This window comes from Schistocerca cancellata, chromosome 3 (assembly GCF_023864275.1).
Source record: "Schistocerca cancellata isolate TAMUIC-IGC-003103 chromosome 3, iqSchCanc2.1, whole genome shotgun sequence".
In the NCBI taxonomy this organism is placed as follows: Eukaryota; Metazoa; Arthropoda; class Insecta; order Orthoptera; family Acrididae; genus Schistocerca; species Schistocerca cancellata.
Window position 1 is genome coordinate 481,492,189 of NC_064628.1, and position 13,671 is coordinate 481,505,859.

General features: G+C 41.4%; 1 protein-coding gene across 1 annotated transcript in view; it reads left to right on the plus strand.

Annotated features, from left to right (window-relative positions):
* Positions 1–13,671, plus strand: part of LOC126176750 (juvenile hormone esterase-like) — a 128,030-nt gene that overhangs the window by 33,856 nt on the left and 80,503 nt on the right. Inside the window, exon 3 of the mRNA XM_049923917.1 lies at positions 8,410–8,686. Within this exon, the coding sequence (XP_049779874.1) occupies positions 8,410–8,686 (277 nt within the window). The remainder of the gene's footprint in view (positions 1–8,409; positions 8,687–13,671) is intronic.

Below are 13,671 nucleotides of genomic sequence, written 5' to 3' on the forward strand. Positions count from 1 at the left end.
ACTCGTTATAGGGATGTACGCATTGGTGTAAGACCCTCTTAGCAGTGAATATTGTAACTGACATTCGTGTTGGATTTTTAGGAATTGCCTTATTGGTTTAGATTAGACACTGGAAAACTGTTTCTACTATGTTGTACATTCTTACTGTATTCCATATTGTTAGCTTCATAGAAGTCACCGTCATATTGAAGCGTTGCTGGTGCTTTCTGGGCCAAGCTGATCATTCTAATACACGGTTCCGTGCAGAGTAGAAATTGTACCACCACGCTACTATCGTTGCTTCGACGACAACGTCGTAGGAAATAGTCCAGAAGTTGCTACAGACAAGAAAGAAGAGGAAATTAGCTTAAATAATACCTGTCCAGTTGATTTAGAGGAACCGTGGAAGAACCTAGAAGCAACTGGTCTTACGGATAATTGCACTCTGCATGGAGACCACTCCAGTTCCTTTTCTGCTGCGTCATCGGCATCTGTCCTGTTGATGTATTAATGATTTTCAAAGCAAAGGAACAATTATATGTCGTGATGAATCCTAAAACAGAGACAGTTACATAAAATAGGTACATGATAATGGACTCTCGAGCCAAAGGAGACTCAAGATTCGCAGAATTCTGGATTATTTCTATTTTCCACGGTTTCACTCAAATTTCTCACATTTTAATTTCACCCATGTGTTGAATCGTGTGTCCATAATCCTTTGCGGCTCGTATATCATCGCGAAACAATTTTTCTATGATGAATCAGAGGATATCTTTGCAACATATCATGATATCATTGTAATATGATTGAGGGGCTTTTACGTGATGCCGAGCACACAGAGCGGCCAACCTAAAGGTGACGATTTGTCTGACCCCATACAACGTGGCCGTTATGATCGAATGGCAGAGTTTAATACCCACCAACACCGACACACTTCAGTCCGACACAGGGTAACATACTACTTTAAGCTACTTAGACCAGTTTCTTGCTAATAGAATCTACAATCTGTGAATCCAGTTAATGACGACACGCTATCCTAAAAAATAATACTAGTGTAAGCTTTCCATAAAATTCTATCTATAAATGAAAATACACAATATTCTTTTTTCAAGAATTTCCTCCTCGTGCGACGTGTACTTCAGTTATCGTATTCAAACGCTGAGCAGTACTGACTGTTGGTTAGCCCTGTGCTGCGCATGTGAACAGTGTCGTGAAACAAAACTTTGAACTCAGTGAGATGCCTGAATTTTAAATAATGAAAGTTGAGCTAATTAAATGTCAAAAGTAACTAATTGCGTACTGATTGAAAACTATTTAACTGAAACATGCTATGAAAGTTGCCTGACATGGAGTGCAGTCCAGAAAAAGAAAATGCTGCTGTAATCAGAAAAAAACTGAGATTACCCGCACTGTTCACTGTAAATGAATCTGTTTGCTTAGCGTTAAACACCTGATAATCCTGCCTACGAACTGTTTCCTAATAAGAATGCAAAGTGAGATCTGCCCTGGAAAAAAATTACCTTGCGCTCAGCGTGTTGTTCTGTGTTTGGTGTATTGACGTTCTCGAAAGCAAACATAAATCAGCAGATGCAGCAGCCAAAGAAAAAATAAACTACTCATTACAAAATTCAGTTTTTGCTTGTCAGAAGCAATGTGTGGCTTCGTGTGGCGTAAGGTGCAATGCACACACGACAAAATATTCGAAACTTTAATACGAAAGATGGAGGAGGGTTTTACTGAAAGACGTTCTCACCAAAAATTAAACTCTGGTTATTGTCAAAAAAGACTGTTCAACATAAGAAGACACTAACAATTACGAAATTATCTCAGGACGAAAATTACAGACTTTCAACCAATTGCGTTATTGTGACATAAAGAAAACAAAGAGATCAAATTAACACTAATCATGCATGTTATTAATTTTGTGAGAGAGTAAGATTTCCTTTAATTCATAGTTTTGCCATAAAAAGCTTCATTCTTGCGCATGCTTTGGTTAACTTGGAAAATTCCTCCAAAAATCTTATTCACCAAGAGAATCAGTAACATACGTTTACAAACAAGTTTTCATCTCTATAAGAAAGTATTCTAGATAACTTATCTGCCTCTTTTTCATTGTACATAGATACACATATATAAAGCAAACAGTTCTGCATGTTCAAAATAAATGAGAGGGTATGATTTTATGAGCATTACATTAAATTTCAAAACGTTTATTCAAGTACTTTGAGATATATAACTGCAAAAACACATAAATTTTTCAGCTGTGCCGCTTGTGAGCATGTAATATATAACTGACCATGTGAAAAGTGCAAATTTTCCAGATTTAACGAACACACTTGCTTTTTGCTCAAAGCTTCGCCCGTGTACGCAATGTCATATACCTTCGTATTTCACACAAAAATATGTGTTTGACATACATTTAACATACTCCACACATATTTGTACGCAAATTTTATCCGTATCTCTTGTGGTTTCATCCTGCAGTTTTCTCTTGGTTCTGTGGAAACTTGTAATTCTCCCCTTAACTAACGTCGTTTCGAGAAATAGAACCGTCTCCTCTGTTTAACACCGCGCGATTTTAGGGAGTGCAAATGTATCTGTGATACAAGGGCAGTGTGGCATGATCTTTGACCTCGAAACACGGCGTGGTTCATGCATTTTACAACATCCTCTGGAACTGCATCGTAATCAGAATAACAAAGGCACTGCAAGATCGTACTTATCTGTCGATATCGTGCAAGCGACTTTCAAGTACAACGTCTAACCTGTACGGGAATATACATAATGGATGTTCGAGTACGGGTCGTAGGCGCATGGTTGACGACACATGGAAGTTTGGGTCTGGCTGTGAGCCGTGTACGGATAGCCCAATTGATAGGCGACCGCTCGCGATAAGCAGGAAATCCGGGTTCGAGTTCTGATCCGGCGCAAATTTTTACTGTCGTCATTCCATTGTACAGCTGATGGTTGTCCTTATTCGCAATTGCGAATTCATTTAATGTATAGAAATACCAACTGGTCGTTTTCGGACGGTTCTACTTGTCACCCCTTGTTATCGTCATCTCCAGCCTAGCGATAGTAAGCGTATCCTACTTCCGCAGTTCTTTTACGCAAATAATGAGTCATCTTTGAAATTGCTCGAGGCGTTTCTGAGTTATGCTTTTATGTCACTCCTTTTTACTCTAAAACCTCAGCAACGGAGTGCAAAGAGTGCCTTATAGTCACAGTAATTTTTTTCACTCAGTAAGTGATAGTCTGCTAATTATGGTAGGAATTCCTTCATATGCTATAGAGGTATGCTAATGTGTCACTGTCTCTCTCCATCCGCCTTCTCCCGTAAACCCAACTTTTTGGGTGAAACGTCAGCGTGGCTGTCACCAATAAGTCTAATGATCCAGGAAACGATGGGTATGATACTAATATCGGTCGTTATCGAATATTTTTATATGTTATGTCTTCGTACCTCCACCCCCCCCCCCCCCCTCCCGCCACCAAGTGATGGTTTGGGTATATCACCCTGACAATATCTCTCTGTATGGGATTATAATATCATGTCATAGCAGATTTGCAGTACCCATTACTTTTGTGGCTGCGTGATATTATATACTCTGAGAATTCTCATCCCTCTCTTCTGTCATTCCCATTCATTCTTAAAGGATCGCTAGACTACCTCTTTTTTGCGAACAGCCACTGGACCTGTGAACGTCCTTTATGCCACGAGTAAATAGGGAAGGTTAACAGCCCTGACATCACGATTCTGCTGGACTGAAGAGAGTTGTACCGACCGAAAAATGCCTCACCGCAGTGCTGAATGAAATGTCGCGGGCTACTTCTGGGAAGGAGTGAGAGAAGCCACACTCGGCATGCGTGAAGTTTGGCACGCCGTGGCCAGACCTCGTATAAGACGTCCTCTTCTAGATGTTAACGAAAATTAGTGTGGGCCCTTGTCGGACGCTGTGTTTCATAATTATACGTTCACCACTATTTTGGTATTTTTTTTATAAGACCTTAACGTTTATTGTAATGCGTGTAGATACACACGTTCTTGAAGGGTTAGACGTAGGAATGTTGTCTTCACTTGCTTGAGTCCTTACAGAAATCATTGTGTTACATCTGATTAGCTATATTGTATTCCTGTGTTTTGTATCCCGCCTGGAAGGAGGCGCGTGGGTCTGCTCCTGAAAACGGAAGGGCAGGCCGAATGTAGGAAGCTAGTAGGAGCAGGTGAGGTAACAATCTCAGTACTGCTTGTAAAAGTGCATTTAATAGAGAATATTAGTCAATGACATATACGTAACTTTTGGTAAAGATGAGCACGTAGGTGCGAAGCCGTATGTATCAAAGCTAACACAGGCTAAATCTGTAGTGGCTCGCCCACTATGAAAATGAAACAGTGTTGGTTGGTCGTCTGCTCTTGATAAAATGGGCAGAATCTGGAGCGACGCTCGTAGAGCTGCACGGCTCCGGCTAGAGGGCGCTGTCGTCGGTGTCATAGTGCCAACCTAAGAACTTGTATCTTAACTGTGGCATCGTAGCTATCGATGCCACACTATGTTTTCCAATTTGTGTTTGTAGCACCATAGTCAATGCCTATTCACGAGCACCCATTTCTAAGTTTGTTCGGTATTCTTGAGTATTATTTGTACCCAGTTTTAGTACATTTTTATCTGTGTAATAATTCTATTGTTTCTTTCACCGAAAGATAAATGTTGTAAGAGCAGTATTCAACTTTGCGGTGTTTCTTCCTTAATAGGAGAGATATTAAAAATGATTGAGTCTTTCAGTGCCAGGTAATTCCCATACAACTATGAATTCTGAACTAGTGTCCTCAATTCATTGGGTTCTCTTTTCCTAAACTCTCTCTCAAATTTTATTGAACATTTCCTTTTTTAATGAGAAAATAGCAACAACGTCCTTCGTCTATCACTTTATTTTCTGACCTTTGTACTGTTTCTCCTGGGTGGACTTGGGTTTTAAAAAAGTGTAAACTAAATATTACGATAAATTTTATAAATAATCAACAAGTACCCCAAAGAAGAAGAGATAGAACTACAATGGACATGTTATTCCATGGACTCTTGCTCTTCTATGTATGAACTATCTTTCCTTTGTCATTCGCTTATGTTACCTGCTTGGATTCGGACCTAAGAGGACGTTCTTGTGTAAAGCTTATCTTGCTGTACCGGCTGATAACGTAAGTTGTACTTAAAACCCGAAAAATATAATGGTCATTTTGTCAAAAGAATTTTGTGTATGCGGTCAATCTATTGTTAGTCTGATAACTAGACTGCCTTAAGTAGATATGGGCCTTAACAAAGAATTTTCATTTATGGCGCCATCTTAAAAAAAATCTTTAACATTTTTCTTTTAGCTCATTCACGAGACGTGCCGTCGGTTAGGACAATTAACTTTATTTCAGATCCCACGAGACCAGAGGCAGCTACTAATAATTTAACAATTTTACTTACAGATTTTCTTTATATAGCGAGATAACATCCCAGGCAGGAAAGGACTGGTCACGGGAGTCCAGTTCAATTATAGTATTTCATTTGTAGATGCTACTCTTGTTATCTTATATTGGGGAATCGAGACGAAACCACGACATGAAGTTACGTACTGCAGTAGTGTACATCGAACAGACTTGGAAAATATTCTCTGGTGCAATAAGCACACGACTTCTCACGAGCCTAGTGTTGGATAAATAAGAAAAGGACAATTAATTATAGACGATAACGTAACTATCCTGAGAATGGAGCTAGTTTACTGACAAGGGAACCTCCCCATCGCACCCCCCTCAGATTTAGTTATAATTTGGCACACTGGATAGGCCTTGAAAAACTGAACACAGATCAATCGAGAAAACAGGAAGAAGTTGTGTGGAACTATGAAAAAATAAGCAAAATATACAAACTGAGTAGTCCATGCGAAGATAGGCAACATCAAGGATGTTGCGAGCCCAGGAGCGCCGTGGTCCCGTGATTATTTGAGCAGCTCCCGCACGAGAGGTCCTTAGTTCAAGTCTTCACTCGAGTGAAAAGTTTAATTTTTTATTTTCAGGCAATTATCAAAGTTCAGGCACTCACATATAATCAACTTCGCTCTCAAAAATTCCGGGACACGTTCAGATTTGCTTGGACATATGCAGGATTTGACGGTCTACACATGGAAAAATTTGAAAACGTTAAAAACATGTTTTGACAGAGCACAGGGAAAACTGTGCGACAGTGAAACTGTTGCATTCATTAGTTGCAGTTTATGTGACAAACTCTTATGTTTTTATCACTTTTTTGGGAGTGATTATCACATCCACAAGCAAATCTAAATCGGGCAAGGTAGAAGAATCTCTTTACCTATTCCCAAGTGTACAAGTTAGGTGGGTCGACAACATATTCCTGTCACATGACGCACGTGCCGTCACCAGCGTCGTATAGAGTATATCAGACGTGTTTTCCTGTGGAGGAATCGGTTGACCTATGACCTTGCGATCAAATGTTTTCGGTTCCCATTGAAGAGGCGCGTCCTTTCGTCTACTACTCGGACGGTTTTGCGGTGCGGTCGCAAAACACAGACACTAAACTTATTACAGTGAACAGAGACGTCAATGAACGAACGGACAGATCATAACTTTGCGAAAATAAAGAAAGTAAACTTTTCACTCGAGGGAAGACTTGAACCAAGGACTTATCGTTCCGGAGCTGCTTATGCTAACCACGGGGCCACGGCTCTGCTGAGCTCAGACTACTCTTGATGTTGCCTATCTTGCTCATGGACTACTCAGTTTGTATATTTTGCTTTTTTTTTTTTTCATAGTTCCACACAACTTCTTCCTGTTTTCTCAATTGACCTGTGTTCAATTTTTCAAGGCCTATCCACTGTGCCAACTTATAACTAAATCTGAGGGGGGTGCGATGGGGAGGTTCCCTTGTGAGTGCTTATACACGTCGAGCTAAATTAAACAACATATTACACTGTTAATAATATTCCTACATTAGTTACTTCCCTTTTATGCTGAGCCATTGCATTAATGTGTGTTTCTTTTTTTGTATAAGTCACGGCTCATATTTTATTTTATTACATTACACTAATAGTCACAGAATAATAAAAAATTTAATTTTATTACAGACGAATGGAAAAACTGGTAGAAGCCGACCTCGGGGAAGATCAGTTTGGATTCCGTAGAAATGTTGGAACACGTGAGGCAATACTGACCTTACGACTTATCTTAGAAGAAAGATTAAGAAAAGGCAAACCTACATTTCTAGCATTTGTAGACTTAGAGAAAGCTTTTGACAATGTTAACTGGAATACTCTCTTTCAAATTCTGAAGGTGGCAGGGGTAAAATACAGGGAGCGAAAGGCTATTTACAGTTTGTACAGAAACCAGATGGCAGTTATAAGAGTCGAGGGGCATGAAAGGGAAGCAGTGGTTGGGAAAGGCGTAAGACGGGGTTGTAGCCTCTCCCCGCTGTTATTCAATCTGTATATTGAGCAAGCAGTAAAGGAAACAAAAGAAAAATTCGGAGTAGGTATTAAAATTCATGGAGAAGAAGTAAAAACTTTGAGGTTCGCCGATGACATTGTAATTCTGTCAGAGACAGCAAAGGACTTGGAAGAGCAGTTGAACGGAATGGACAGTGTCTTGAAAGGAGGATATAAGATGAACATCAACAAAAGCAAAACGAGGATAATGGAATGTAGTCAAATTAAGTCGGGTGATGCTGAGGGAATTAGATTAGGAAATGAGACACTTAAAGTAGTAAAGGAGTTTTGCTATTTAGGGAGTAAAATAACCGATGATGGTCGAAGTAGAGAGGATATAAAATGTAGACTGGCAATGGCAAGGAAAGCGTTTCTCAAGAAGAGGAATTTGTTAAGATCGAGTATAGATTTTTAAGTGTCAGGAAGTCGTTTCTGAAAGTATTTGTATGGAGTGTAGCCATGTATGGAAGTGAAACATGGACGATAACTAGTTTGGACAAGAAGAGAATAGAAGCTTTCGAAATGTGGTGCTACAGAAGAATGCTGAAGATAAGGTGGGTAGATCACGTAACTAATGAGGAGGTATTGAATAGGATTGGGGAGAAGAGAAGTTTGTGGCACAACTTGACTAGAAGAAGGGATCGGTTGGTAGGACATGTTTTGAGGCATCAAGGGATCACAAATTTAGCATTGGAGGGCAGTGTGGAGGGCAAAAATCGTAGAGGGAGACCAAGAGATGAATACACTAAGCAGATTCAGAAGGATGTAGGTTGCAGTAGATACTGGGAGATGAAGAAGCTTGCACAGGATAGAGTAGCATGGAGAGCTGCATCAAACCAGTCTCAGGACTGAAGACCACAACAACAACAACAACAACATTACACCTTCCATGTCTCATCCTTATCTATTACGTACAAAATAACTCTTGTGTTTATAATGATATGTTGACAGGCACCACAGCCAGCAACGAACTGGGAAGGCGTGCGGGATGCGACCGAGTACGGCAGCGACTGCGTGCAGAATACGGGCGACGGCTCCGAGGACTGCCTCTACCTGAACGTGTACGTGCCGGGCGTCCCAGAGGAGGGCGCTGGGCTGCCAGTCATGTTCTGGGTCCACGGGGGGAGGTTTATCCGCGGGGGCGGCTCCGACAGGGAGTACGGCCCGGACTTCCTCGTCTCCTATGGAGTCATACTCGTCACCATCAACTACCGGTTGGGACAGCTCGGTACGTACGTTCATCGTAAGAGTTGTTCAACATTTGCTTTAGAATAGAAGTGCAAGAAACTATGCACCTCAAACCTATTACTTCATTCTGAAACTCATTTTGAACTATGTAGAACAAATTAGAGGTTGGCGCACGAAATGTGTTACCATTTTGTTTTTGAATATAAACTTTATTCTCAATACAGTCTGAAAGGAACCAATGAACAGCCGTCCATGGAGATTTGTTCTAACTCAGCACATGCTCAATATGTCCACCATTTCGTTTCCTAACTTCCTTCAGACGAACACTGAAGTTATTGATTACCCTACGGCACATCTTCCGTAATTTCACTGCAAGCTTGAAGAATAAGTCTTCTGAGCTCCATTAAATCACGTGGACGTTTCGGGAAATTTTTTTCCTTTAGGTACCCCCAAAGAAAAAAGTCACATGGATTGAGGTCTGGACTATTGGGGGGCCAATTTTGTCCGTCATTGAAGCGACCTGGAAACTGAGTGAAATGATCCACATGTCGAAATGCTCGTGTAAAAACTCGAACACAGTGTTTGCGGTATGTGGCCTTGCTCCATCTTGCATAAACCACTGCGTATTGAAGGGCAAGGCAGTAGCAAGAAGCTGTGGAATGAAGCTATTGCAAAGCATCCTCAAATAACGCTCGCTGTTCACAGTTTCTTCAAAAAAAAAAAAAAAAAAAAGGTTCCAATAAGTCCGTGACTGGAAATTGCTGTCCACGCTGTAATCCTCGGAGCATAATGTTGTCGTTCATGAAGCACTTGTGGGTTTTCAGTGGCCCAAAAGCGTACATTTTGTTTCTTGACCACACCGTCTAAATGAAAATGCGCCTCGTCTGAAAACCAAACGTAGTTGAGAGTTTCTTCCCTATCCTCCGCCCACTGAGCAAACAGTAGTCTCTGCTACTTGTGTTCTTCAGTGAGCTTCTGTGCACAGGTCATCTTGTATGGGTACATATGGGGGTCACTTTTAAGAATGCGTTGAACGGAGCGTCTGGATATTCCCAGTTGCACTGCTGCCTTTCTACACGATTTCCCGGGACTTCTCTGTACAGCAAATCGTAGGCGAACAAACACGCTTAGGCCGGGGTCGCTTCGCTTCCAATACTGTTCCTTCCTGTACAAATTTATCGTAGAACCTGTGGATGGTCTTCTTGCAAGGGACCCATCGTTTGTTAAACTGTTGTCGAAAACGCCTCTGAGTCACAACAAGGCTTTTCGTTTCATGAAAAAGTAGCACAATTGCCGATCGTTGCTGAGTCGTCAGTCTTCCATTGTCAGCCATTGCTGCTTACTAGTCTCCTAGCGGCAGTATCGTGAATTACACGTCATTTCGTAACTCATTTGTTTTTCCAAGCTCTTCTGGTACTGCCGTAGAAACCCCAGCGTGATATCTAATGTACGTCGTAAATTCTGAAAGAAACAATTGGTAACACATTTCGTGCGCCACCTTGTATTATAATATAAACCCATGGATTTCGTGTCTAGGATCATTTATGTGCGCTTTTCCAAATATCCTACTCGTTGCAGTACAAATCACAGCATGAATCCGTTGACTTATAATAACATTCAATGTAAAACCGAAATGTTGTATAAAACGTCGAATTTGACTTACTTCTTTAATGAACTCGACGATGGGATCTGATGTATCATTTCTGATTTCATCTGATATATCATTTGCGAAACTATGGAACACTTTGAGTTCTGATTCATTCAATAGCGGAAATGTCATGTGGAAAGGATATCGCAGTATGGTGAAGGATACGAAGTAATTGTGATAGCATTACTTCTTTACACTCAGAAACCGATAGAATATAAAGCATAATTTTTACCGCTGTTGGCAAACATTAAATTTTTCATACTCAGACATGAATTGGCATAGATAATTACCACTGCCGCATTGATGCCAGAATAACGTGCCCACAATAGTGTTCATCGTTACAATGATGTAAAATTAATATTTTGTTTTGAAAGAAACATCACATATTTATCTCAACTGAATTATTCGATACCCACACCATACTCAGTGATGAATTATGATACTATCCACTTCCATTACAAAGATAACAACAAGTATCCATAAGTTACGTTTCAGCAGTCATCAGCAATTTATGTTTAAGTGTACAGAACAAATCATGTGAATAATTACGGACTGGTAGGTAAAATACTAAGAGAATCATGCAGTTAATTACTGAATTCCAATAATCATCGGTAGAAGTGCATAAGTATTGCATCTGCCAACATATTACTTACATTATTGGATTATTAATAAAATAAAATGCATTATTGTGCAACTTGCATTTGAAAAATGTATCTCGACTGTTTACGAGTGTAAAGGCTGCAAAATCCACTGGGGGCCGAACCGCACAATAACCCTGGTTCGGGTGTGGGGTGGTGGTGGGGTGGGTGGACTGCTGTGGCCTATTGTGGGGTTGTGAACAACTGAGGGCTACGGCGGGACGAAGCCTCTCCGTCGTTTTTAGGTCCCCGGTTCAAATGTAAGGACGTGACAGAGTAGCGTAAAGGGATAATCGTGATTGGCAGCGCCCATGGCCATATATTATGGTGTGGGAAATTGATGGATCTGTTGGTGTTTCGCGGCAGACTGTTCAACGTGTCTACAGGCAGTGGTGTAACAAACGTGACCACGAAACACGACTCCTGAATTGTGGTCGGAAAAAAATCCTACCTGAGGGGCACCGGAGATGCGTTTCACGGCTTTTGAATCAAAATCGCTTCCAAACTCAACAGGAATTGCTGCAGACGATGAATGAGAGTCCATCACCAACTGCAAGCGAGAGAACATTAAGACCAGAACTGGACGTAGTGAACATCTGGAGTCGGTCGCATCGCAGAAGGTCATTGCTCACAGAGGCACATAAAGCGAAATAGTCGAAAGTGGACGGTAGCTGACCGGCGGAACGTAATGTTTTGTCTATATTCAGATGACGCACGTCGTCGAGTGCACCAAAGATCGTGTGAAACGTTGCGTACTGAATGTGTGGAACATCAGGTTCAAGCCGGAAGTGAATCGTGATGTTTTGGGGGGTATTATACTTTTGATGACTTGGCCCGCTCACTGATATGATCACTCACACGAACCAGTAACTGTATTTAAACATTCTGAACGATCAGGTGTTGCTTTTCAATCAACATCTGCTTGCTATTGCTACCCCTATTTTTCAACACGACAAAATTTGGGTTCATCGTGCTGTAAGAATATGTGAATGGTTTTCAGAACACTCCCTCACCCTATACATCTCGACTGGACTGCAAAATCCACCGGGGGCCGAACCGCACAATAACCCTGGGTTTGGTGTGGGGAGGCGATGGGGCGGGTGGACTGCTGTGGCTTGTTGTGGGTTTGTGAACCACTGAGGGCTACGGCGGGACGAAGCCTCTTCGTCGTTTCTAGATCCCCTGTTTAATACACAATACACAAACTGTTCACATGTCGTATCATATATCACACGACCACATTTCTTGCTATAATTTCTGTACACTCTTACGTCGTAAACAGAAGTCTTCCCAATCCACTACTTTTCCTGAGATACAATTGCAGATGCAAATAACTTTCTAGTCATTTACATATTCCAGCATCATTCGTTAATCTTCCTGTATATTTATCTAAAATGTTCCTTACTTTGTGAGCATAATTTTCCACTTCTAAGTTATTCATAACTCAACGTACACATTACCTCTTCAACGACAGTAAGTAGCTCAAAAATCATGTAGTTTCCCGTCCAAAAAACTACAACAATGTGAGCAAAGATTTACAAAAATTGATACGTACAAAGTAAAAATCCAGGTATTATTAATTAATTCTGTTTCTTCAGCTCATACGATACGATCTCTTTGCTTACAGGTCTACACTCTAGATGGCACTATCAACTGAAGATTGTGCGTTATCTTCAAAGCATTTCCATTCTAGCCAAAAAAGTCATAGGCCTGTGCTTTCTTTCTCTCCAAGCTAAACTGGTGTCCAAAATTAAAGCACAAACTCCTATTTCCCCTTCCGGTGTGTAATTCACGACATAATCATTCAAACTGTCAACAGATGTCCGTACATCTAAATGTACATGGATACTCTGCAAATTACGCTTACATGCCTGGCAGATGGTTCATCGAACCACCTTAACAATAATCCTCTATTATTCCAGAACACGATCGTGTTCTGCACGGCAGATGGCATTCAGGTTAACGGACAAACACGCCAACGATGACGACAGGGCAGCTATAAAACGGGTAGACCACACCCACAATCGCTCTGTACACAGTAAAAGATGGTACAGTATGAGGCAGAGAAGACGTCTACCAGACTCTGCGGTGGAGGGCCGTAGGAATTATGGAAGGAGGACAGTAGCAAACTGATTTGGCACGATGGTTTAATGTGAATCGTTCCGCTGGTTCTCGCATGTGGCGAGAATTTATAGAGACCGAAATTGTATCCCGAAGACCATGGCAGAGCCCACCACGCGTGAGATCAGAAAGAGAGGACCGTTATTTGGCTGTAAGGATACAACGGTATCGCATTAATACTGCACATCAATTGGCATGTGACCTCGCACGATCCATAGGACGTGTTGCACCGCGGCAAACGGTATACAGAAAGCTTCAGCAGAGTGGCTTTTATTGTTGGAGACCTGCTGTTTGTGTACTTCTAACACTCTTCACAGAAGAGAACGTCTAGGGGAGAGTCGTCAACATGCTTCCTGGACGATCGAACAGTGGGCCAATGTTCTTTTCACAGATGAGTCCCGATTTGGTCTGGAGAGTGATTCTCGACGGATTCGCATCTGGAGGGAGCGTGGAACACGATTTCGGGATCCAAACATTGTGGAAAGAGACCGATACCGGGGAGGATTCCTAACGGCGTGGGAAATTGTATGGGTAAATCGGCAAGGTTTAACTGCTGTTCGGTATCTTGACGAGATCTTGGAACCTCGTGTGCGGTTGTTGCGAGGTGATGGACGATAA